At 46.4% G+C, this 19375-nt stretch overlaps 1 protein-coding gene across 2 annotated transcripts in view; it reads right to left on the minus strand.

Annotated features, from left to right (window-relative positions):
- Window positions 1-19068, minus strand: part of DDHD1 (DDHD domain containing 1) — a 38913-nt gene extending 19845 nt beyond the window's left edge. Inside the window, exons 1-3 of one of the 2 annotated variants that reach the window (XM_075282471.1) lie at window positions 18321-19068; window positions 5180-5353; window positions 1273-1374 (exon numbers count right to left, since the gene is read on the minus strand). In XM_075282471.1, coding sequence (XP_075138572.1) covers window positions 1273-1374; window positions 5180-5353; window positions 18321-18918 — 874 coding nt within the window. In that variant the 5' untranslated portion in view covers window positions 18919-19068. The remainder of the gene's footprint in view (window positions 1-1272; window positions 1375-5179; window positions 5354-18320) is intronic. The other variant, XM_075282472.1, reaches the window with a different exon arrangement.
- Between the last annotated feature and the right edge of the window lie 307 nt (window positions 19069-19375).

The following is a 19375-nucleotide window of genomic DNA, read 5'->3' on the forward strand; positions in this document are numbered from 1 at the left end:
TCAATTATATTAGTTCTATTAAAGATTCAACATAAATAAGGTCCCTGAAGGTCCAGTGTCCTTGAGAAAAGATGACCTTTATACAAAATCACTATAAGTCATGAGCAGACACTTCATTGTGAAACTTAAGACTGTCAGAGCTATCTCCAGATCTGCAGTAAGAACGTCAAGAGCAAGTAGGAAACAGAAGAAAGTCTAAAAGGACAGCGTTTTGTGCAAAGCTTTGGCTAAGTGGGTGATAGCAATTACATTTAGAGTCTATTGAGCAGAAAGCGGTTATCATCCATTTAATAAAGAAAAAAGGTGACCAAACCAGAGCGCAAAAGAAAAAAAAAAAAAAAAAAAAAAAAAAAAAAAAAGGACACAATGTGATACAAAGAGAAACGCTGAGATGAAAAATAGATTTCCAAGGTCTACGAGATGCCATTAGAGGTAATGCCTACACACCAAGACAACGCTATGCCATATCATTGGTGGGGTTTCAACTTTGGGGCAGGACTGATCATCTTCAAAATAAAATGATTTTACATTATACAATTATCAATATTGTATAATTATTAGATATATTGCTTGCAGCATATTTCATTTTATAGGAATTCAATTCACTGGCTTTTTTGTGAATCAGAAAGATCTGCCCATGGCCGTCAGCCATTTATGAAGTAGTTGGAGTCAGGCTGTTGGGAAATAAAGGAGTTGGTTGTTCTGTTCAAATTAAATGAGTCTTCTCAGGATCATTGGGGGTCCTGGTGATATACCATAACTTTATGAAATACATAAAGGATATCTATACTTTGTAGGAAGTCACCAGCTGAGCAAAACTATAACCAATATGGAAAGGCCACAGCTGTAGCTGTCACAGACAACCCGCAAAGAAGCCAGAAATATTCCAGTATGGGGTTAATCAATAGACTGCATACAGCAGAGGGGACTACGCACTGCTAACTGCAATACTACTAATCAGGGGTGCCTTAAGCCCAAGGTATCACTCCAGGCCACTGCAACCTGGTACTAGATTTGTAGTAAAGGAAGTGTTCAAAATTGCCAAACATTTTGCATGTCATGTGCGGTCTGAACAAATAATTACTAAAAACGTAGCTTCATCTGGTTGGGAAAAAAAAATAGAAAAAGACATTGAGGAAAGATGATGGTTGCCTCTGGATCAGCAAAGAGCGCGATAGGACATATCTACACTACTCTACTAAGAGCCGGCTCCTCTAGTGAGAGCACCTAAAGCCAGAGATTCTTCTACAAGGAGTAGCTCAGTTACCGTACCTTCATATCGCTTTCTTTTAGCACATGGGGCGCCTGTGCTCTCGTTATATCCTCTCCAATTGAACAGGAAAGGAAGGGAGAAGGGAGCAAGGTGGTAGATAACTAGCAAAGTGAAGACAGGTAACTTTACTTTGACTTTCAATGGAAAACTTCTCAGAATCACAGTATTAGAACAATGAGAAAGCAAAGCAAAATCATTATGTAGCATGCATGTCAAATCTTACATAACATTGTCACGTTTTACCTCCTCGTGCCATGTAAAGTCTGTATAAAGAATACCATATCTAAAGCTGGTCATATGTGGGTCAGTGTTTCACAATCTGGGCACTGCTTATTACTGAGGAATATGTGACTTGCAAGATAACCAACAATTGGTAGGATTTTCCCTATGGCATTGTTGGATATGGACTTTCTTGGGTGATTATTGATTATTTGCTACAACTGTGGTGTCTAATCAATAACAACTAATGAAAATGCACATCAAGGTCTCCATCTGTAGCAATAGATGGGGCGCAATTCCATTAGTCGAAACAGATTGTTCTGTCAACACACACAATATTCATCTAGCTTGAGCACATCGGTCTTATGTGTACAGCCAGTAGTACCAAAGATGGAGTGAATTAACACTGAGTCCACATAGAATAATATCAGTCCTCTTGCTGCATGTCATTGTTGTTATAGCCTAAGTCTTTGATAATTCAGGAAAGAATCTTCAGCTTCATCAACCACTTTCCATCTTTATAGGTTTAACTGAAGATGTTTAACCACAGCAAGTTATTTCCTATCCACTGCTGGGACCCCCACAAATCAGAAGAACTGGTGTGTATTGGATTGAGACAGGAGGTCAAACTGCCATAGGTGGCCGAGTGCTTACCTGGCTATTTACAACAGTCCCTACTGATACGAATGGGGCTACAAGTGGCGTCTGACCTGCTGCCCCATATTAAACAGGGTCTAAATTTTTTAAAAAAAGTTCTTGTGACATGTGACGATGGATATATAAGTAGGGGTATGAACCAACTCTCTGCAACAGGACGGAAGTTTAAAATAAGCTGCATACGGTGGCAGTAAGTCCTTCGTACAACCCTGACGATGGGTGTTGTGCCAGGGGTCAGCCCACCACTAATTACCTCTGTTTTATGGATAGGCGATAAGGGTATGGACACATAGATTGTGGCAAATCCTGCCCAGCCATCAACTGCCAATATTCCTCAGATCGTAAAGACAAGTCTGTAGTCACTGGCTACAAAGGGTGGGCAGAATTTTTAGGCCATATATAATTTATCACTCGTCTGTACCCTAATTGTTATTGGCTGTAATACCCCAATATAGTGAATATCAACACAGTGCCATATAAATAATATGTAGGTAACGAAGACTTTGCTTGGCAAGAGTTAGTTACAGAAGTTAGTTCCTAGTGACGCACAAGATACCTTAGAGGAGGTAGAATAGATGAAAACCAAGATATGAGATATAATGAATAGCAGCATTTGTAAAAATCAGAAGCAAATATTAAAAAGGGTTCTCCTAGTCTACAGTCCTTTGACTATGCCTTCAATATCAAATTGGTTGAAGTCGGACTTCTGGCACCCCAACTGGGGTTGGGTTATTCCAATGAGCTAGGTGTCCCCTACATTAGTCATCATGTAGGCTCTGTACATACGGTAGCAGCTATGCATGTACTATAGTCTTCTATAGCTCCATCTGATCCCAGGGAATGGAACTGAGCTGTAATACAAGGCACATCTGCTACCAAATGAACACTATCAGCCTTCAAAAACTAGAAAGAGACCAAAGCCATACAGTTTAGAAAATTGATCAACACCAACAAGCTGTAGCAGAACAAAACTTTCAGCATGTCATGAGCCTTTGGCTGGCAGTGCATTCTAGGAAGTACAGTTCTGAAACAGCAGAAAAGCCATTAGATTGGAGATTGGGGTAAAGAATAGAGATTTAGAGCATGAAAGATGTGTGATTAGCAAAAAAAAAAAAAAAAATTATAATTACTTAAAATGTAAAAGAACTGGGCTGAAAATCTTAAATCAAGTACTAGAAGCTTTACTTTAATATTTTTGCATGTGTAAAATCAAAATTTTATAATCGCTAAGCACTGGTCAATTTATGTGGCTATATTAAATTTGTGTGAATATACACTCATTGACAAAAACACAAAACCCACATCAAGTAGGAGTTGTTGGAATCAAATTAAGTTTTACATGTGTGAATGTAATGGTTATATATGTAGGTCCGAGGCCTTAGAAGTTACAAGCCACTGCCGGAAGAAGAGGCTGAAGATGCCTCTGCTGAAAAAGAGGAGGCGGTGCTAGATAGAGTTCTCTCGCAGCAATGGGGACGCCCCCAGTGCTGTTTGAGAGCTGGGGCCCACCCTCAGTGCTGCGAGAGAGCTCATTTACATACCGAAAAGAAACAGGACTGTAGGCGAACGGCGGCGCGGAGAAGACGACGAAAGGTAGGAGACGAATAGCCTTTCTTAAGGCTATTCCGACATGGTACCTACAAAAAATTGTGTCTGAGTGATAGGATCCCTTTAAAGACTTCACTGCAAATGAAGCAATGGTAGCTGGCTGTCAATGGCAGGGTAATAATGACTCTAATGGGTGCTGTGACGCCAAATATACTCCTGCTAAGCTCCTGGAAGTGGGTCTGGGCAGAGACAGGGGTAAGTAAGAAAGATGCTGTTTCTGGATGGTGGACAAGGAAACTGTGGGAGCTCCTCATTGTAGTCTTGGCAGTTTGGAGCCTGATCACAGAGGGTACATACCCTCATAGAACCACTGCTTCCAACACTTAACAGCCACTTCAGAATGGCCTAGATGATGGGCAATTCATCAAAATGGACAGTCTGATTCTCTCAGTTAGAGCTGGGTGATTAATCGAAAAATAACTGAAAATCAACCAGGATAACCAAATTGATTTCGTTCACTTCTGTTATTTAGGTTTGGTCATCACAATAACAAAACCTACAGTTTCCTACAGACCGAGTACTTTCGAATTGGAATTGCCATTATTATACTGAGGTCGCCTCAAACCACAGCGTACAATAGGCAGAGGGGAGGTGATCAAACATAAATAAATAAATAAAAATCTGTTTTACTCACTCTTCAGCGGGTCATGTGCCATCCTGACAAGTAGATGCAAGAGTCATGACCCTGCATGACCCATGACCTGAACACAGGCCTCAGTGGCACCTGACATCAGCCAGAAGGGAGTGGTACTGGAGCCCAGGAGAGGTGGGCAACAATTTTTTTTTTCTTTCTAAATGTTCATTCACCTCCCCTGGGCCTTCACTAATTATACTCTGAGGTCTTTTAACACCCTACAGCATAATAGCAGTTTCAGTTAGGCTGTGTTTGGTCCGTACAAAAGTAGAGGGCAAACCTTACAAAAACCAATCTTGAGAGGTTTGCCCAAGACATACACATACCGTAAGAGGCATAGCCTAAATAACTGCCATTATTCATAATGGAGGTAAAATGCCCAATTAATCGCTATTTTGATTTAGGTCATAATTGCCAAGCCCTATTATCAATCAACTGTCCAAAATGGGCAAACTATCTCACAGAGGTACACTACCAAAAAGTGGCCTCTGAGATTCTTTCTATAGGGCAATGAGGAAAGCACTTTCACAGCCTCTTCTGGCAAGACCCCGTGCCTCATTAGACCACACCTGAAATCGTTTACATATCTGCCTCAGATATAATTGTATGCAATGTTTTGATGCAATGCAGCATTTCGATCTGGGTGAATTTTTATGTCAATGAGTGTATTTTGATATTACATAGGGTCCAAATTGTATATGTATGAACAATAAGTAAAAATAAATAATTTAAAGTCAGCCAAGTTGATTTTGGAAATGTAATAAGAGTCAAACAAATAACAGACTCACCATCCTTGTGGTCCACTGGCTTTGCCACTTCCAGGTCAAAGTTGTCGTGCGTCTGATGACCCCTGAAACAGGCGAGATGTTCCTGTTCAATCAAGTTGCTCTCGTCTTCATCGAGGGGTTGCCATGTCCCATCGATGAACCACTGCCCTCTCATCACAGGGATTTTATCGCTCTCTAAAATAGATAAATAGAAAAAAAATAAAAAAAAAATAGTGAAGAAATATAGAAGTGTGTGTGTTTTTTGTTTCTTTTTTATTATGCATGCAGTATAATTCCTATGAAGTATTGTGGATTACCTGGAGTACCAGGACCGATAGCGCTTTAGCCGGGGCACAGATCGGGAAAGCCGACAGTGCGCTGAATTCAGCGCACTGTCGGCTTTCCAGCAGTATATGGAAGTGCCTGTGCCCAATCTGATGAAAGGTCCTCTTTAAGATGAATGAAGTCATTTGAATATCAAACTATATAAATCACATGCAAGTACAGATCATTTAAAGGCATTGTGGGAGGAAGATTATGTCTGTGAAATAGTTGTGGCTGGGAGGGTAGTTCCTGTTCTGCTGTTATCTCACAGAAGCACATGACAGTCAGCCTTTTTTCATTGGATATAGTTGATAATGGACATAAATATATTTGTCCACATGAAAGGAGCCTTCTCATCTCCAGCGTAATATTTAATACACTTTTCTGTTATTCTTTTTCAGGCTCTGCCTTCCAAAATCCTTTATTACACATACTGGTAGTATGGCTCTTCTTTTGTACTTCCTAATGGTATCATTTAATATTTCATATGATATACTGAGCAGCTGTATAGAGGGGAAAAAAACAAACAAAAAAACCCCCCACAAAACGCTGTGTTTTGTGCCTCAGCCTTATTCTGTTCAATAACGGTGAGTTTTATAGCTCTTATGTTTTAAAACGTAGCTACAGTCATAGAAATATAATAGTCTACAAATGGCAAAATATCAGAATGCAGAGCGTTGTTTTAAAGGTATTAAAACAATATAAATTTGGTATCACTGTGATCATTACTGATCGCAAAATAAATAGTCCCCCCCCACACACACAATTCCATCAAATTCTGATTTTCTCCAGATTTGCAGCACTTTGTATGTAATAATAAATAGTGCCATTAGGAAATACAATTAGTCCCACAAAAAACAAAGCCCCGATACAGCTTTTGGAAAGTAGGAGGTAAAAAATGAAAAAGCAAAAAGTAAAATGGTTGGGTCCTGAATGGGTTAACCCTTGATTTCAGATACTGATCAGATGACAAAGCAAAGAGCACTAAACAAATAAGATGAATGTGAAGTCATTTGAATGTCAAACTATATAAATCACATGCAAGTACAGATCAATTTCAAGTGCAACCTCAGCTCAGATTCTCCCTCATGAAACTTTCCAATTAATATGCAGCTCCTCTATGCATTTTCAAGGCTATGTATCGTCCACATTGAATTATTTTACATGGCAAAGGTGATTTTTATTAGCAGGAGAGTGCACATGGTTCTACTTACTAGCTCTCAGTCTTATGACCGAGACCATTCCCATGGTGCGATGTTGCAGGGCAGCCATCACTGCTGTGTCTGTGGGTGGTGGGGCACAGAGCCTAGGGAACTCAGCTTGGCCACAGCGGTGCTGTTGGGCTGCTCCCCCCGTAGGCCCTGAGCTGCGGTGTAGTTGCCATATGGTGTTGAACTCAGGACCCACTCCACCCCACCCCCGAAGAACTGTATTGCCAATAAATATAATTGTAGAATTATTTTCTGTATAGTAGGCGAACAATTCCCTACCTTTTGAGTAGCTGCCGGAAGGGTGTAAATGACTGCAGACTATTAGTACACGAAACTATGGAGATGACATTTGTTTTGCCATTAAAACTAATCTTTTAAGAGGATATGACCTGAAGGCATTTTCTGCATTAATGCTTGACATATGGCCCAGAGCATATAAAAGTGAATTCTATGGAGCCTGGGAAAATAAATGGAAAGGACTCTGACATGGAGTCCTATATATAAAGAATGACATTAGTTAAAGGATCTGAGGCTAAAGAGATAAAGCTTAGGGATAAAGCAGCTCAGGGAACGGCCAGAGCAGGGGAAGGACTTAAACCTGTTGATCTGTGGCTGCTGCTGTCTGCCCTCCTTGCCCGTGTGTCACCGTCTTATCGCTAAAACTATCAAACCATCATTCCTTGCCTTAAAGGGGGTGACTGAGGCAGCAGAGTAAGAAATCCTAATGCTTAAGGGGCCCAATTTACTCCTCTGATGCCCAATCTCCAAACAACTTCAGATTTTTTGGCAGCATTTGAGACACTAATAAATATTGTCTCATACTTGCTAAATAAACTTGCAGAATACATTTTGGCTCCTTTCTGTGAAATCCTGCACATCTATTCTTTCCCTTTGCTCCTCAATGTGTACAGAGTATTGGCTTTCATGTTTAAACTCGTTTTATTGAAAAAGATGTAACAATGAAACAATACACTCAGGAGTACACATAATCAAAACATACAAAATAAAATACAATGAAAAGGAAAAAAGTCTAAACAAACAAAGATCCACCACACCGCCATCCCGACCCAGGCTAAACCCACCCCGCCTACAAAAGACGGAACAGAGAGTAAAGCAGTCCAGACAAGGGGGAGTACAGCATCATCCGGTGGGTAACCATCTTACTATGTGAAGGCGCCTAGTGCTGAGCGCATCGAGGAGGCAGAGTGTTGGGTATTAGGAGAATCACACCATGCTCCCCACACCTTGGTGAATTTTTGGGGGCAGCCCCTACCTTTATATATAATCTGGTTAAATGGAAGAATAGAATTGACCAGCCTCCGCCATTGAGATACTGATGGGGGGCGCGGGGCCATCCACCGCAGGGCGATGGCCTTCCTGGCATAGAACAGACATTCCCGAAGAAAAATCCGGGTGTGATGCTGCCACAACTCCTCATCCAATACACCAAATAAACAAACTTCAGGGGAAAACGGGACAGGGCGATCGAGGACGTCTATCAGGAGATCAACCACCCCTCTCCAGAAGGTCTGCACAACTGAACAGGTCCACATCATGTGCCAGAAGTCCGCTCGAGGATGCGGACACCGAAGGCAGTTCGGGCCCGGCAATCGACCCATCTTGTAAAGACGGGCAGGGGTCAAGTAGCACTGATGCAAAATGAAAATTTGGATCAGCTTATTGTTAGCTGAGGGCGAAACATACAGGGGAGATTCCAAAATATCCTGAAACGTCTCATCTGTTAGCTCAGGAATATTGGTGCGCCAGCGGGACAGGGCCGGGGCCTCGGTCAGGGACACTTTCGCGTGAATCAGATGCTCGTAAAGGACCGAAATCAGACCTCCTGGGCCCTGAGAGCGTAGCACACCAATCAGTGGATACACAGAAATAGCACTAGGCTGGGTAGGGAATATAGAGGAAAGGGCATGGCGTATTTGGAGGAATCGGAAGAATTGATGGCGGGGAATCTCATGGGATACCTGCAGAGAATCAAATGTGACGAAGACTCCCTGCACATATAAATCCGACAGAAAGGACACCCCATAACGAGACCAGGATTGAGCATCGGGCAACTTGTAAAGGTCGGGTAAGCTAGGATTATCCCACAGGGGGGTCTCCGCAGGTGCGTCAGAATAGGACGATACTGCCCGGGCCTGTTTCCAGACCCGCGCCGCCAAAGCATGTAAGGGTAAGAGCTTGCCTCTGAACAGCTGAGGGTGGTCCAACACCGGCCATAGGATACGCAATTCCAGGTGATGAGCCAAATGCGCCTCAGGGCCTCGTAGAGGCTCCGGGGAAAGCCAAGATTTGAGAAATCGAAGTTGGCTAGCTAAATAGTAGAGGAACAGGTCGGGAAGAGATGCACCACCAAGCTGTTTCGGTCTCTGGAGAGCAGACAATTTCAATTTGGATCTGGAATGGCCCCACACAAAGGATATCATTAGGGAGTCTAGCTGCTTAAAGAATCGGAGAGGCACAAGTACAGCTGAGTGGCTCAACACGTATAAGCACTTGGGCAAGACAATCATTTTAATTAAATTGATCCGACCCGCCACCGACAGAGGCAGCGCAGCCCATGTGTGAAACTTAATTCTAAAATGGGGAAGGAGTGGGAATACATTCAGATCTAGGAACCGTTTATGGTCTCTAGAGAGCACTATGCCAAGGTATTTGCAAGAGGAGACTACTGGCAGCCCACACATCACTCCCCCCTCCACTGCCGCTGAGGCACGACCAATACGCATATAAGAAGATTTGGCCCAGTTAGTGCGCAAACCTGAGTAATTGCCAAATATCTCTATTAGCTCCATGGCACGGGGCAATGATATAGAGGGTTGATTCAAAAAAAGGAGGAGGTCGTCGGCATAAAGCGCGACTCTTTCCTCTCGGGGACCAATAATTATTCCCTGATAAACAGGATCCCTCCGAAGAAGTATGGCCAGGGGCTCTATAGCTAAGGCAAACAGCAGCGGCGAAAGTGGACAGCCCTGTCGCGTGCCTCTACCCAATGAAAAATACGAGGACAGCGAACCATTAATGGATAGCGCTGCTCTGGGAGAGTGATACAAAAGGGATACCCAAGTAATGAAGCCATCACCAAAACCAAATCTACGCAAGGAACCCAAGAGGAAGGGCCATTCGACCGAGTCAAAGGCTTTGGTTGCGTCTAAGGAAGCAATCGCCCAATCCTCAGGAGAGACCGAACCAATCTGGGTCACCACCTGGACGCGCCGGAGATTATCAGATGTGGATTTTCCCGGCATAAATCCAGTTTGGTCCGGATGGATCAAATCAAGGACTACCGTATTAAGCCTATTGGCCAGCATTTTGGCCAAAAGCTTGTAATCAATATTCAACAGGCTAATAGGTCTATATGAGCCGCAATCCAGCGGGTCCTTGTCTGGTTTAAGCAGCAATATAATGGTAGCATCATAAAAGGATGCCGGGAGACTGCGGCCATCAAAGGCGGACTTAAAACATTCCAACAGCACGGGGAGAAGCATATCCCGATACTGGGAATACACCTCTACAGGAATGCCATCTGGGCCCGGAGATTTCCCCGTTGCCATGCCGGACAGCGCCTCCGTCAACTCCTCCAACGTGAAGGGGGAGTCCAAAAAAGCACGCTGTTCAGCAGATAAGGTGGGAAAGGGGATGGAGTCCAGGTAAACAGACAGCTCTTGATCACTAGCCCCAAGTTTGGAGCAATATAACTCACCATAATACTGGTGAAATCTATCACGGATGCCCTGGCTATTAGAAATAATGTCACCCGTGGCTGAACGCACACGGAGAATGGCAGGGGAGGCCGTATTCTGATGCACCAAATGGGCTAGCAAACTACTCGATTGATTACCCAGTTCAAAGAATCTCTGTTTATTAAAGAACATGGATCTACGTGCTTTGTCATGCAATACATGTAAATACTGTCTACCAGCATTTAGCCACTGGGATCTAGTCTCATCAGTTGGATTGGCAACATAGGCCGCCTCTAAGGAGGTACACTGAGTAGCTAAGCTAGTCTCCAGCTGTGAGGATTCCCTCTGAATGAAAGAAATAGAGGATTTAATACAGCCTCTGAGGTATGCCTTGGTGGTCTCCCAGAGAAGGGGTGGAGGGGCAGCCGGGGAGTTAACCTCCAGGAAAACTTGCAACTGATCGGGTATCCTATCGTTTGGCAAAAACAATTTGAGCCAGAAGGGGTGTATGCGGCTGCTCTGGTGTGTCCTAACAGTGTCCCCATGATTTAACGTAACTAGTAAAGGAGAGTGGTCTGAAACTGCCCTGGGTAAATAAGATGCCGACTGCAGGATAGAACACGTTTTAACATTCCCAAAGGCATAATCAATGCGGGACAGGGCATGTCTATGGGCTGAATGACAGGAGAAGACTCTAGAGTCGGGAGACAGCATCCTCCACAGGTCCCGCCATCCCAACTCCTGGACCAACCTGGCCATGGGAGTGGGACGGGAGGAGGGCGGAGGATCTGAGCCAGTATAAAACCGGTCCAGGGCACCATTCATCACTTTATTAAAGTCACCCAAACAAAGAACCACTGCCCCAGGAAATCTGGACACAAACTGGGCCGCTGTTTGAAGCACAGAAAGATCCGATGCAGGGGGCAAATACACACCCAGTATTACATACAAGGTCGAGTCAATCCATGCTTGAACATACACATATCGCCCCTCAGGATCCCTCTCTACCACACCCGGCTCCCACCTCAGGCTACGGTGCACCAAAACAGACACCCCCCTGGAGAAGGAAGTATGCATGGAGTGAGCCGCCCATTGAACCCATGGTTTCCGCAGCCAACCAGAGTTTTCCGACACCAGGTGGGTCTCCTGGAAACACAAAATATGGGGGTTAATCTGTCGGATTTGGGAAAAGATAGTGGAGCGTTTACGCGGGTTACCCATACCCCTCACATTCCAGGAGAGGATATTAAGGGACGCCATGACAATCTATTACCCAATAAGTACAGGATGGGGACATCAGGACACGAGGACAAGACAGCGTGTGGCAGATCAAAAAGTACATAAGAACATAAACAGAACACAACAGCGCACCCACAGGGGGTGCAACAGATCGAGCAAACAATCTTAGAATACTGGACATACCAGCATTGCGGCTACAAACAACGGGGGAGAAAGTGCACCCAATACCGATGTAGTTCTGGGCACTCTCTCAAGAAAATCAGCGCAGTAAAGCTAGACACAAACATGTAGCAGAGCCGAAAATACAGAGCCATAACAATTGGAGCATCCTAGGCACCTGGACCAAGCAAATCAGCAAAATGGTGAAACGTCCTCCCGTGCAGTGGAATCAAAAGGATACATAACAGATATGTCAAAGAGTTCGATGCAAAATAAGTCCAAAACACAAGGCCATACATACGATCCGGAAGGACCTCTCACCACCAGGACGCAGGGTCAACGTCGCGGAGATCCAGGAAGGAGGGATAACCAGTCCTCAGCATCCTTAGGTGAAGTAAAAAAAAAGGAGCGTTCACCGTGAACAACACGAAGCCGGGCCGGGTATACCATGGAATATTGGATAGCCTTCTCACGCAATCGTCTCTTGACGGCCACAAAGGATGCCCGGGTCTTCTGAAGAGCAGCCGAGAAATCAGGGAAGATCGCCACCGTGGCTCCATTGAACTTAATTTCCCCGGCCTGGCGTGCAGCTCGCAAAGTAGCATCACGATCCGTACTGTTGATCAGTCGGGCCAGCAGAGGGCGTGGAGGTGCTCCGGGCGGAGGAGGTTTGGCGGGGACCCTATGGGCCCTCTCAACCGCAAAGATCGATGAAAACTGAGCGTCCGGAAAAGTATCACGCAGCCACTTTTCAACAAAGGAACGAGGGTCAGCGCCCTCTGCCCGCTCCGGAAGACCCAGGATACGAAGGTTGTTGCGACGCAGTCTGTTCTCCAAATCGTCCGCTCTTTGCGTCCAGAGGTTTGCCGCCCGCTCCAACTCCTGTATTTTGGCAGGGAGGGGCTGTAAAGAGTCCTCAGCCTGGGAAATGCGATCTTCCACCTCGCCCACTCTGCCCCGTAGAGTTTGAAAATCTTGGCGAAGCAGACCGAGGTCAATCTTAACCTCCTCAATTTTGCCAGTCAGGGAGGAAGTGCCGGCTTGGATCGCTTCCAGCAACTGGGCAGTCACTTGTTTCAGGGTGGGTTCAGTATCCTCCATGGAAGAGCCAGAAGGAGAGGCAGCAGGTGAGACAGGGGCAGGGGGGGTGGCAGATCTAGCAAACCTCTGTAGACGGTCATTGGTAGAGGTGGACTGCGGGCGACTCATCTGGGAGAGTCTACTGCCGCCTTTTTTGCGTGCTGCGGAGGTAGGTATGATGGCGGTTATACAGTACCAGCTCGCAAGGGCAAGTCACCGCGGGAAGTATAGGCAAACCCAGGCAGTCAATATAAAAAGAAGCGATAGTCCATTATAGGCTACCCAGTGGTCAGGAGGAACACCAGAAATAAAGAAGTAGCAGGATGGCTAGGCGAGCAGGAGATGGATGGGACACCAAGGTACCGCAGGTAGGGGCACAGGCGGGCAGCAGGCAGATCAAGCAGTCAATTAGCAGACCCCAACAGACTGACCGGAGGAGCTAGCTGAGGGTCATAAGGCAAGCAGGCTGGGAGACACCAGTGGAAGGGCAGCGGTACAAGTGCAGGCAGGGGGGCAGTGCAGAAGCTGGTTCCCAACACAGGCCGCACTCACCAGCCGACGTCAGGAGGCAGGATCCGACGGGTGAACCGAAGGCAGCCAGGGTCTCAGGGAGAGCAGGAGCCTGTTGTGCCTGTATGCAGGCAGGCTGGAAGACGTGCCGCCGTAGGACCCGGACCGCGGCTGGAGGAATACGCTGCTCCGCCGCACCGGAAGTGGTGAAGATGGCCGACAGCCTCGTGGAGAGGTAGCAGGCCGCAAACCCCACAGACGCGTTGCCGGGAAGGAGCGCTGCCACGGAGGCCCCCGGACGGATGGTCCAGCACAGGAGGGAAGGAGCAGAAGTCAGGAGGTCCAGGGCACCAGGAATGCAGGATGGGAGCAGGATAATTAGGCCGGCTCGGGACGGAGCTCTATCTACTCGCGGCCGTCCAGCTCCATGCGCAAGCCACGCCCCCGGCTTTCATGTTTAATAAGGGGAAAATGAGGTGGGATTGGGGAGTCACGTCACATAGCTATATCTCGGACATTATAAAACAAACTTTTTATGGTGTCGTATGAAAGAAGAGATTCTCCTTTTTCATATGACACAAAGTTTGCTTTTCTACCTGTACCATTTCAAGAGATATCACTGGTTGAAAACAGAATTGGGACTGGAATCAGATGCAGCCGTATACTAATATCCCAATCATATCTTCAACAAGTGATATCTCAGGAAATACAGGAAAAAATGCACAATACCCTAGTGACATATGAAACATGCGCTTCTCGTTCCTTGGAACACAGCAAGTTTCAATGTTTTAGAATCCCCAAGATATAACTATATGAAGTGACCCTCCTCCAATTGCCTTTTCTCTTTATTATAACATAAGCAAGCCTGTATACAGTATACAGTGAAAAGAAGACAGCTCAATAGAGAAGCAAGAAAATACAGAAATGCAGGATTTCACACAAAGGAGCCAAAATATGTTAATAAAGTATACGTCAAAATGTATTAATGACACACATACTGCCAGAAAGTTGTTTGACAGTTTAGTTACGTTTTAAGCCAAATCCTGACACGTTTCTACCACCAAGCACAATAATGGAAGCAAATGGGGTTCACAAAAATCCAACACACAGCACATTTATATGCTGCAGAAGCGATCTATGGGCAGTCTGCAGGTGTGGGAGCTTTCCTGACTTTTCTGTTGTAGTAAATACCATTCCTCTTGTCAAACACCCTTACTCATTCTGCCACTGAATGGACAGAATCCAATGTTCAGGGACACCCCCTAGTGGTAACTCTCAGCTATCAATTCAGAGGTTTTCTAGGAAGACAAAATAGGTCAAAGATATAAGAAATGACGCTGTAGAATTTTGTAACCAGTCACGCTAGTAGTGGCGACCAGTCATCTTTATCATCCTGATATACAGTACATTGTACTTCTGTACCATTCTAGTTAAGCAATATCAGCCTGCTTAGCCTCAAAGACTCACGACAAAGGTCACATTATACTTGCATAGCAGCAGTAAAGGGAAAAACACTGTACTCTGACCTCCATCATACAGATGGTGCAATGGAAATGTTCTGTCCCGAGAGGGGTAAGAAGAGCAATTTGCTAATAGTTGCTGGGTTCACTTCTGTAGATATGGAAATAAGAAACATCATAACTAAAGATTTTCTTCTCTGGATCGGTCCTACATCTCAAGCAAGCTGAAGAGATGTTCTCTCAGTGTACCCTCCTCTATCGAGCATGGGTGCAGTGTGTGTAAAGGGATCAAATGCAGACGCTGAACTGATAAAGCAAGTGTGAAACAGAAACACTGGCGTCACCCACAGTTACCAAGCGACACTGCCTGTTAGTTTCTAAACTTTAGTTAGGAGTCGCTCCTATACTATAACATAGTTGTGTCTGCATATAGGGGACACACAAGATGTCCCTTTAGGCCCTACAGGTGTCCCCTGACCCCAGCCCTGGTCCACGTGCGTATAATTTTGACAGAGTATGCGAGACTTGTAACCGGTCCCATACATGGCCTATGGGCCAAGATAGGTCAACAAATTGGTTAATGCAGAAAGGGGGCCAATTCATTAAGTTAAATGTGGGGACATGTCTGCTTTATGGATGTGAAAATCCAGGGCTACTCCGCACACAACAGGACGCACGGTGCACTAGAAGACCCAGCATCATCATCACTATGTCAATAATCCTGCGCCACAGCAGCTGATCACTGGTCCAGTGATATATGCTCCCAGGACAGACCCTTTATAAACACTGGCATCTGCAATAAAATCCTACAATGATAAAACTTAGAACAGGAACGATACAGACAACAGTAAAGAACATGAAAAGTAGGTTTTCTTGGTTTAATACACACAATGGTTACAAGTCCATTCTGTACAAATCTGCTGTGTGTGTGTGAATCCCTTAGGCTGGTCTTACACGACCGTAATGAGTCTACGGTCCACATGTTGCTGATCAGCAACACTAGTTGCTGATCAGCAACATACACTCAGCAGATGTCAGTATCCTGCCGCACTCGCCCATAGAGTTCTAAGGGCGAGTCCGTGCAGTGCCGCAATTCACGGCCATTACGGACATGCTCTATAAATTGCGGACCATGGTTGCGGCCCGGCCACACCACGGATAAAATATCCGGTGGTGTAAGAGGCCACATTGAATATAATGTGTCCGAAAATGGTCATCAATTGAAAGCCCTCAATTGCGGACTTACACTACAGTCGTGTAAGACCAGCCTTAGCTGTAACACTAGGAAAGGCGAAAAAGGAATGACATCCATGACCATGGTAAAAAGACCACCATAGCTAAACATGAAAGGAAACTAGAAAATATACACACACAAGTCAGAGAAAACACTCAATGTATTGAATAGGTGACTATAGATATCCTAAAGGTCAAGAGAAGGAAAACCCTCTATGGTGGTCACTGGAGGTAGATCATAGTGGATTATCAGAGGAAGGTGGAACAAGGCCGACATCAGAGCAAGCAAAGAGAGAGGGGGTGAGACTGAATATCTTGTTTGTTCTGATGCCAAATTCAAGGTAGATAACAGGCCCAGCATGGCAAATATGTGGAGTGAACATTACAAAGTGGAGGGGGCGGGGTGCAAGGCAGGTGCTAGGGAATCAAGGCAAAGCAAGTGCAAGGGTAAACAAGAGTACAGCACCAGGTAGAGGAGGTACTATGTACTGGAGCAGTGATGGCAGACTTGGTAGGGTTTTGGGACTCTCTGGTGACCGTCATAGAGGGATCTCCTTATTTTGACCTTCAGGATCCCTTCAATCGCTTGTTCAATACATCAGGTGTTTTCTCTACCTGGTGACACCATGTGCTAGTGCAGCGATGTTAGACATGGTGAGGTGTTGGGCAGTCACCCGGTAGAGGAGGCACTATGCATTGGGGCAGTGATGGCAGACATGGTGGGGTATTGGGGCTGTGACCAGGTAGAGGAGGCATTATGTATTGGGGCAGTCACCAGGTAGATGAGGTACTATATAATGGGGCTGTCACTGGGTAGAGGAGGTATTATGTATTGGGGCAATGATGGTAGACATGGTGGGGTGCTGGGGCTGTCACCAGGTACAGGAGGTACTATATACTGGGGTAGTCACCAGGTAGAGGAGGTATTATGTATTGGGGCAATGATGGTAGACATGGTGGGGTGCTGGGGCTGTCATCATATAGAGGAGGTATTATATATTGGGGCTGTCACCAGGTACAGGAGGCACTATGTATTGGGGCTGTCACCAGGTAGAGAAGGTACTATACATTGAGGTAGTCACCAGGTACAGGAGGTACTATATACTGGGGTTGTCACTGGGTAGAGGAGGTACTATATATTGGGGTTGTCACTGGGTAGAGGAGGTATTATGTATTGGGGGCAATGATTGTAGACATGTTGGGGTGCTGGGGCTGTCATCATATAGAGGAGGTATTATATATTGGGGCTGTCACCAGGTATAGGAGGCACTATGTATTGGGGCTGTCACCAGGTAGAGGAGGTACTATACATTGGGGTAGTCACCAGACAGAGGAGGTACTATACATTGGGCCAGTCACCAGACAGAGGAGGTACTATACATTGGGGTAGTCACCAGACAGAGGAGGTACTATACATTGGGGTAGTCACCAGACAGAGGAGGTACTATACATTGGGGTAGTCACCAGACAGAGGAGGTACTATACATTGGGGTAGTCACCAGACAGAGGAGGTACTATACATTGGGGTAGTCACCAGACAGAGGAGGTAGTATACATTGGGGTAGTCACCAGGTAGAGGAGGTACTATACATTGGGGTAGTCACCAGGTAGAGGAGGTACTATACATTGGGGTAGTCACCAGGTAGAGGAGGTACTATACATTGGGGTAGTCACCAGGTAGAGGAGGTACTATACATTGGGGTAGTCACCAGGTAGAGGAGGTACTATACATTGGGGTAGTCACCAGGTAGAGGAGGTACTATACATTGGGGTAGTCACCAGGTAGAGGAGGTACTATACATTGGGGTAGTCACCAGGTAGAGGAGGTACTATACATTGGGGTAGTCACCAGGTAGAGGAGGTACTATACATTGGGGTAGTCACCAGGTAGAGGAGGTACTATACATTGGGGTAGTCACCAGGTAGAGGAGGTACTATACATTGGGGTAGTCACCAGGTAGAGGAGGTAGTATACATTGGGGTAGTCACCAGGTAGAGGAGGTAGTATACATTGGGGTAGTCACCAGGTAGAGGAGGTAGTATACATTGGGGTAGTCACCAGGTAGAGGAGGTACTATACATTGGGGTAGTCACCAGGTAGAGGAGGTACTATGTATTGGGCCAGTCACCAGACAGAGGAGGTACTATACATTGGGGTAGTCACCAGACAGAGGAGGTACTATACACTGGGGTAGTCACCAGGTAGAGGAGGTAGTATACATTGGGGTAGTCACCAGACAACACTTACGGTTCCAGTAGACCGGATAACACTCCCCCTCGGCTACATCCACCTCGTACAGGCCGCTCCTCACACACACTGGCTCGATCTTCACTACATCCCCGATGTTGACCACGTCCAGGCCGGCGACCCCCGTCTCCCCCTCTCCCGGGGCTGTTTGATCCCCCTCCGGGGCGGCGCTCAGCTCCAGCAGGCGGCGGTAAGCTAACTCAATGCGCAGGGAGTCGTAGCCGATGAAGGGTTTCCAGCTCTTCTTCTCCTCCTTGTAGAACCAGCGCACCTCCTCCGCGCCAAGCTCCGTGACAATCTCATAGCGGGGCCGGGAACTGCTGGAGCGGGTCCGCCGCCTGCCCGGGAGCTGCAGACTATCCTCCCCATCCTCGCCCTCTGAGGGGGACCCGGCCAGACCCGGCACCGGGGGGAAATCGTGGCCAGTCAGGTGCAGCTCCAGGCCCCGGGACATGGGAGAACGGCGGCGGCGACGGGAGGAGGAACACCGGTGATCCTGCCCCTCCTCTCCCTCGGCCTCCCCGTCCTCTTCTTCTTCTTCCTCCTCCCAGTCGCACTCACCGTTCTTCTCCGGTGACCGGTGCCCGGAGTGACTCATGCCGGCGACGTCCCGCTTCTCTCAGTGCTCATGAAGCCTCTCGGCCCCGGCATAGAGGCCACACACCCGTTGGGACCGTTATTCGGCTCCCCTTCAGGAGCGTGCTTTCCAACTCTCCTCACACACCGGCTGCCGGGCGCGTCCCCGCCTCCTTCAAGATCTTCCACGGCGTGCGCGTCCCCACAAGTCACAGAACGCTCCGGACGCTGTCACGTGACGCGCTGCCGGGTCATGTGATGGGAAAGATGCTGAGGTTGCGGCTGTGTGTACCTGCGGCATGGGGACGGGGGCTGGAATCCATGTGGTAGTGTGCACAGTGCTTGAAGAAGGAGGTGCCCCGAATTGTAAAGTTTCACCCCATCCAGCAGGATAAGTAATAACATGCTTATCGATGGAGGTCAGACGGCCTTAGTACTCCCAGGTCGCACAGCTCCAAACTTTCTGAGCATCGAAAGAA

Source organism: Leptodactylus fuscus, chromosome 7, assembly GCF_031893055.1.
Source record: "Leptodactylus fuscus isolate aLepFus1 chromosome 7, aLepFus1.hap2, whole genome shotgun sequence".
Lineage (NCBI taxonomy): Eukaryota > Metazoa > Chordata > Amphibia > Anura > Leptodactylidae > Leptodactylus > Leptodactylus fuscus.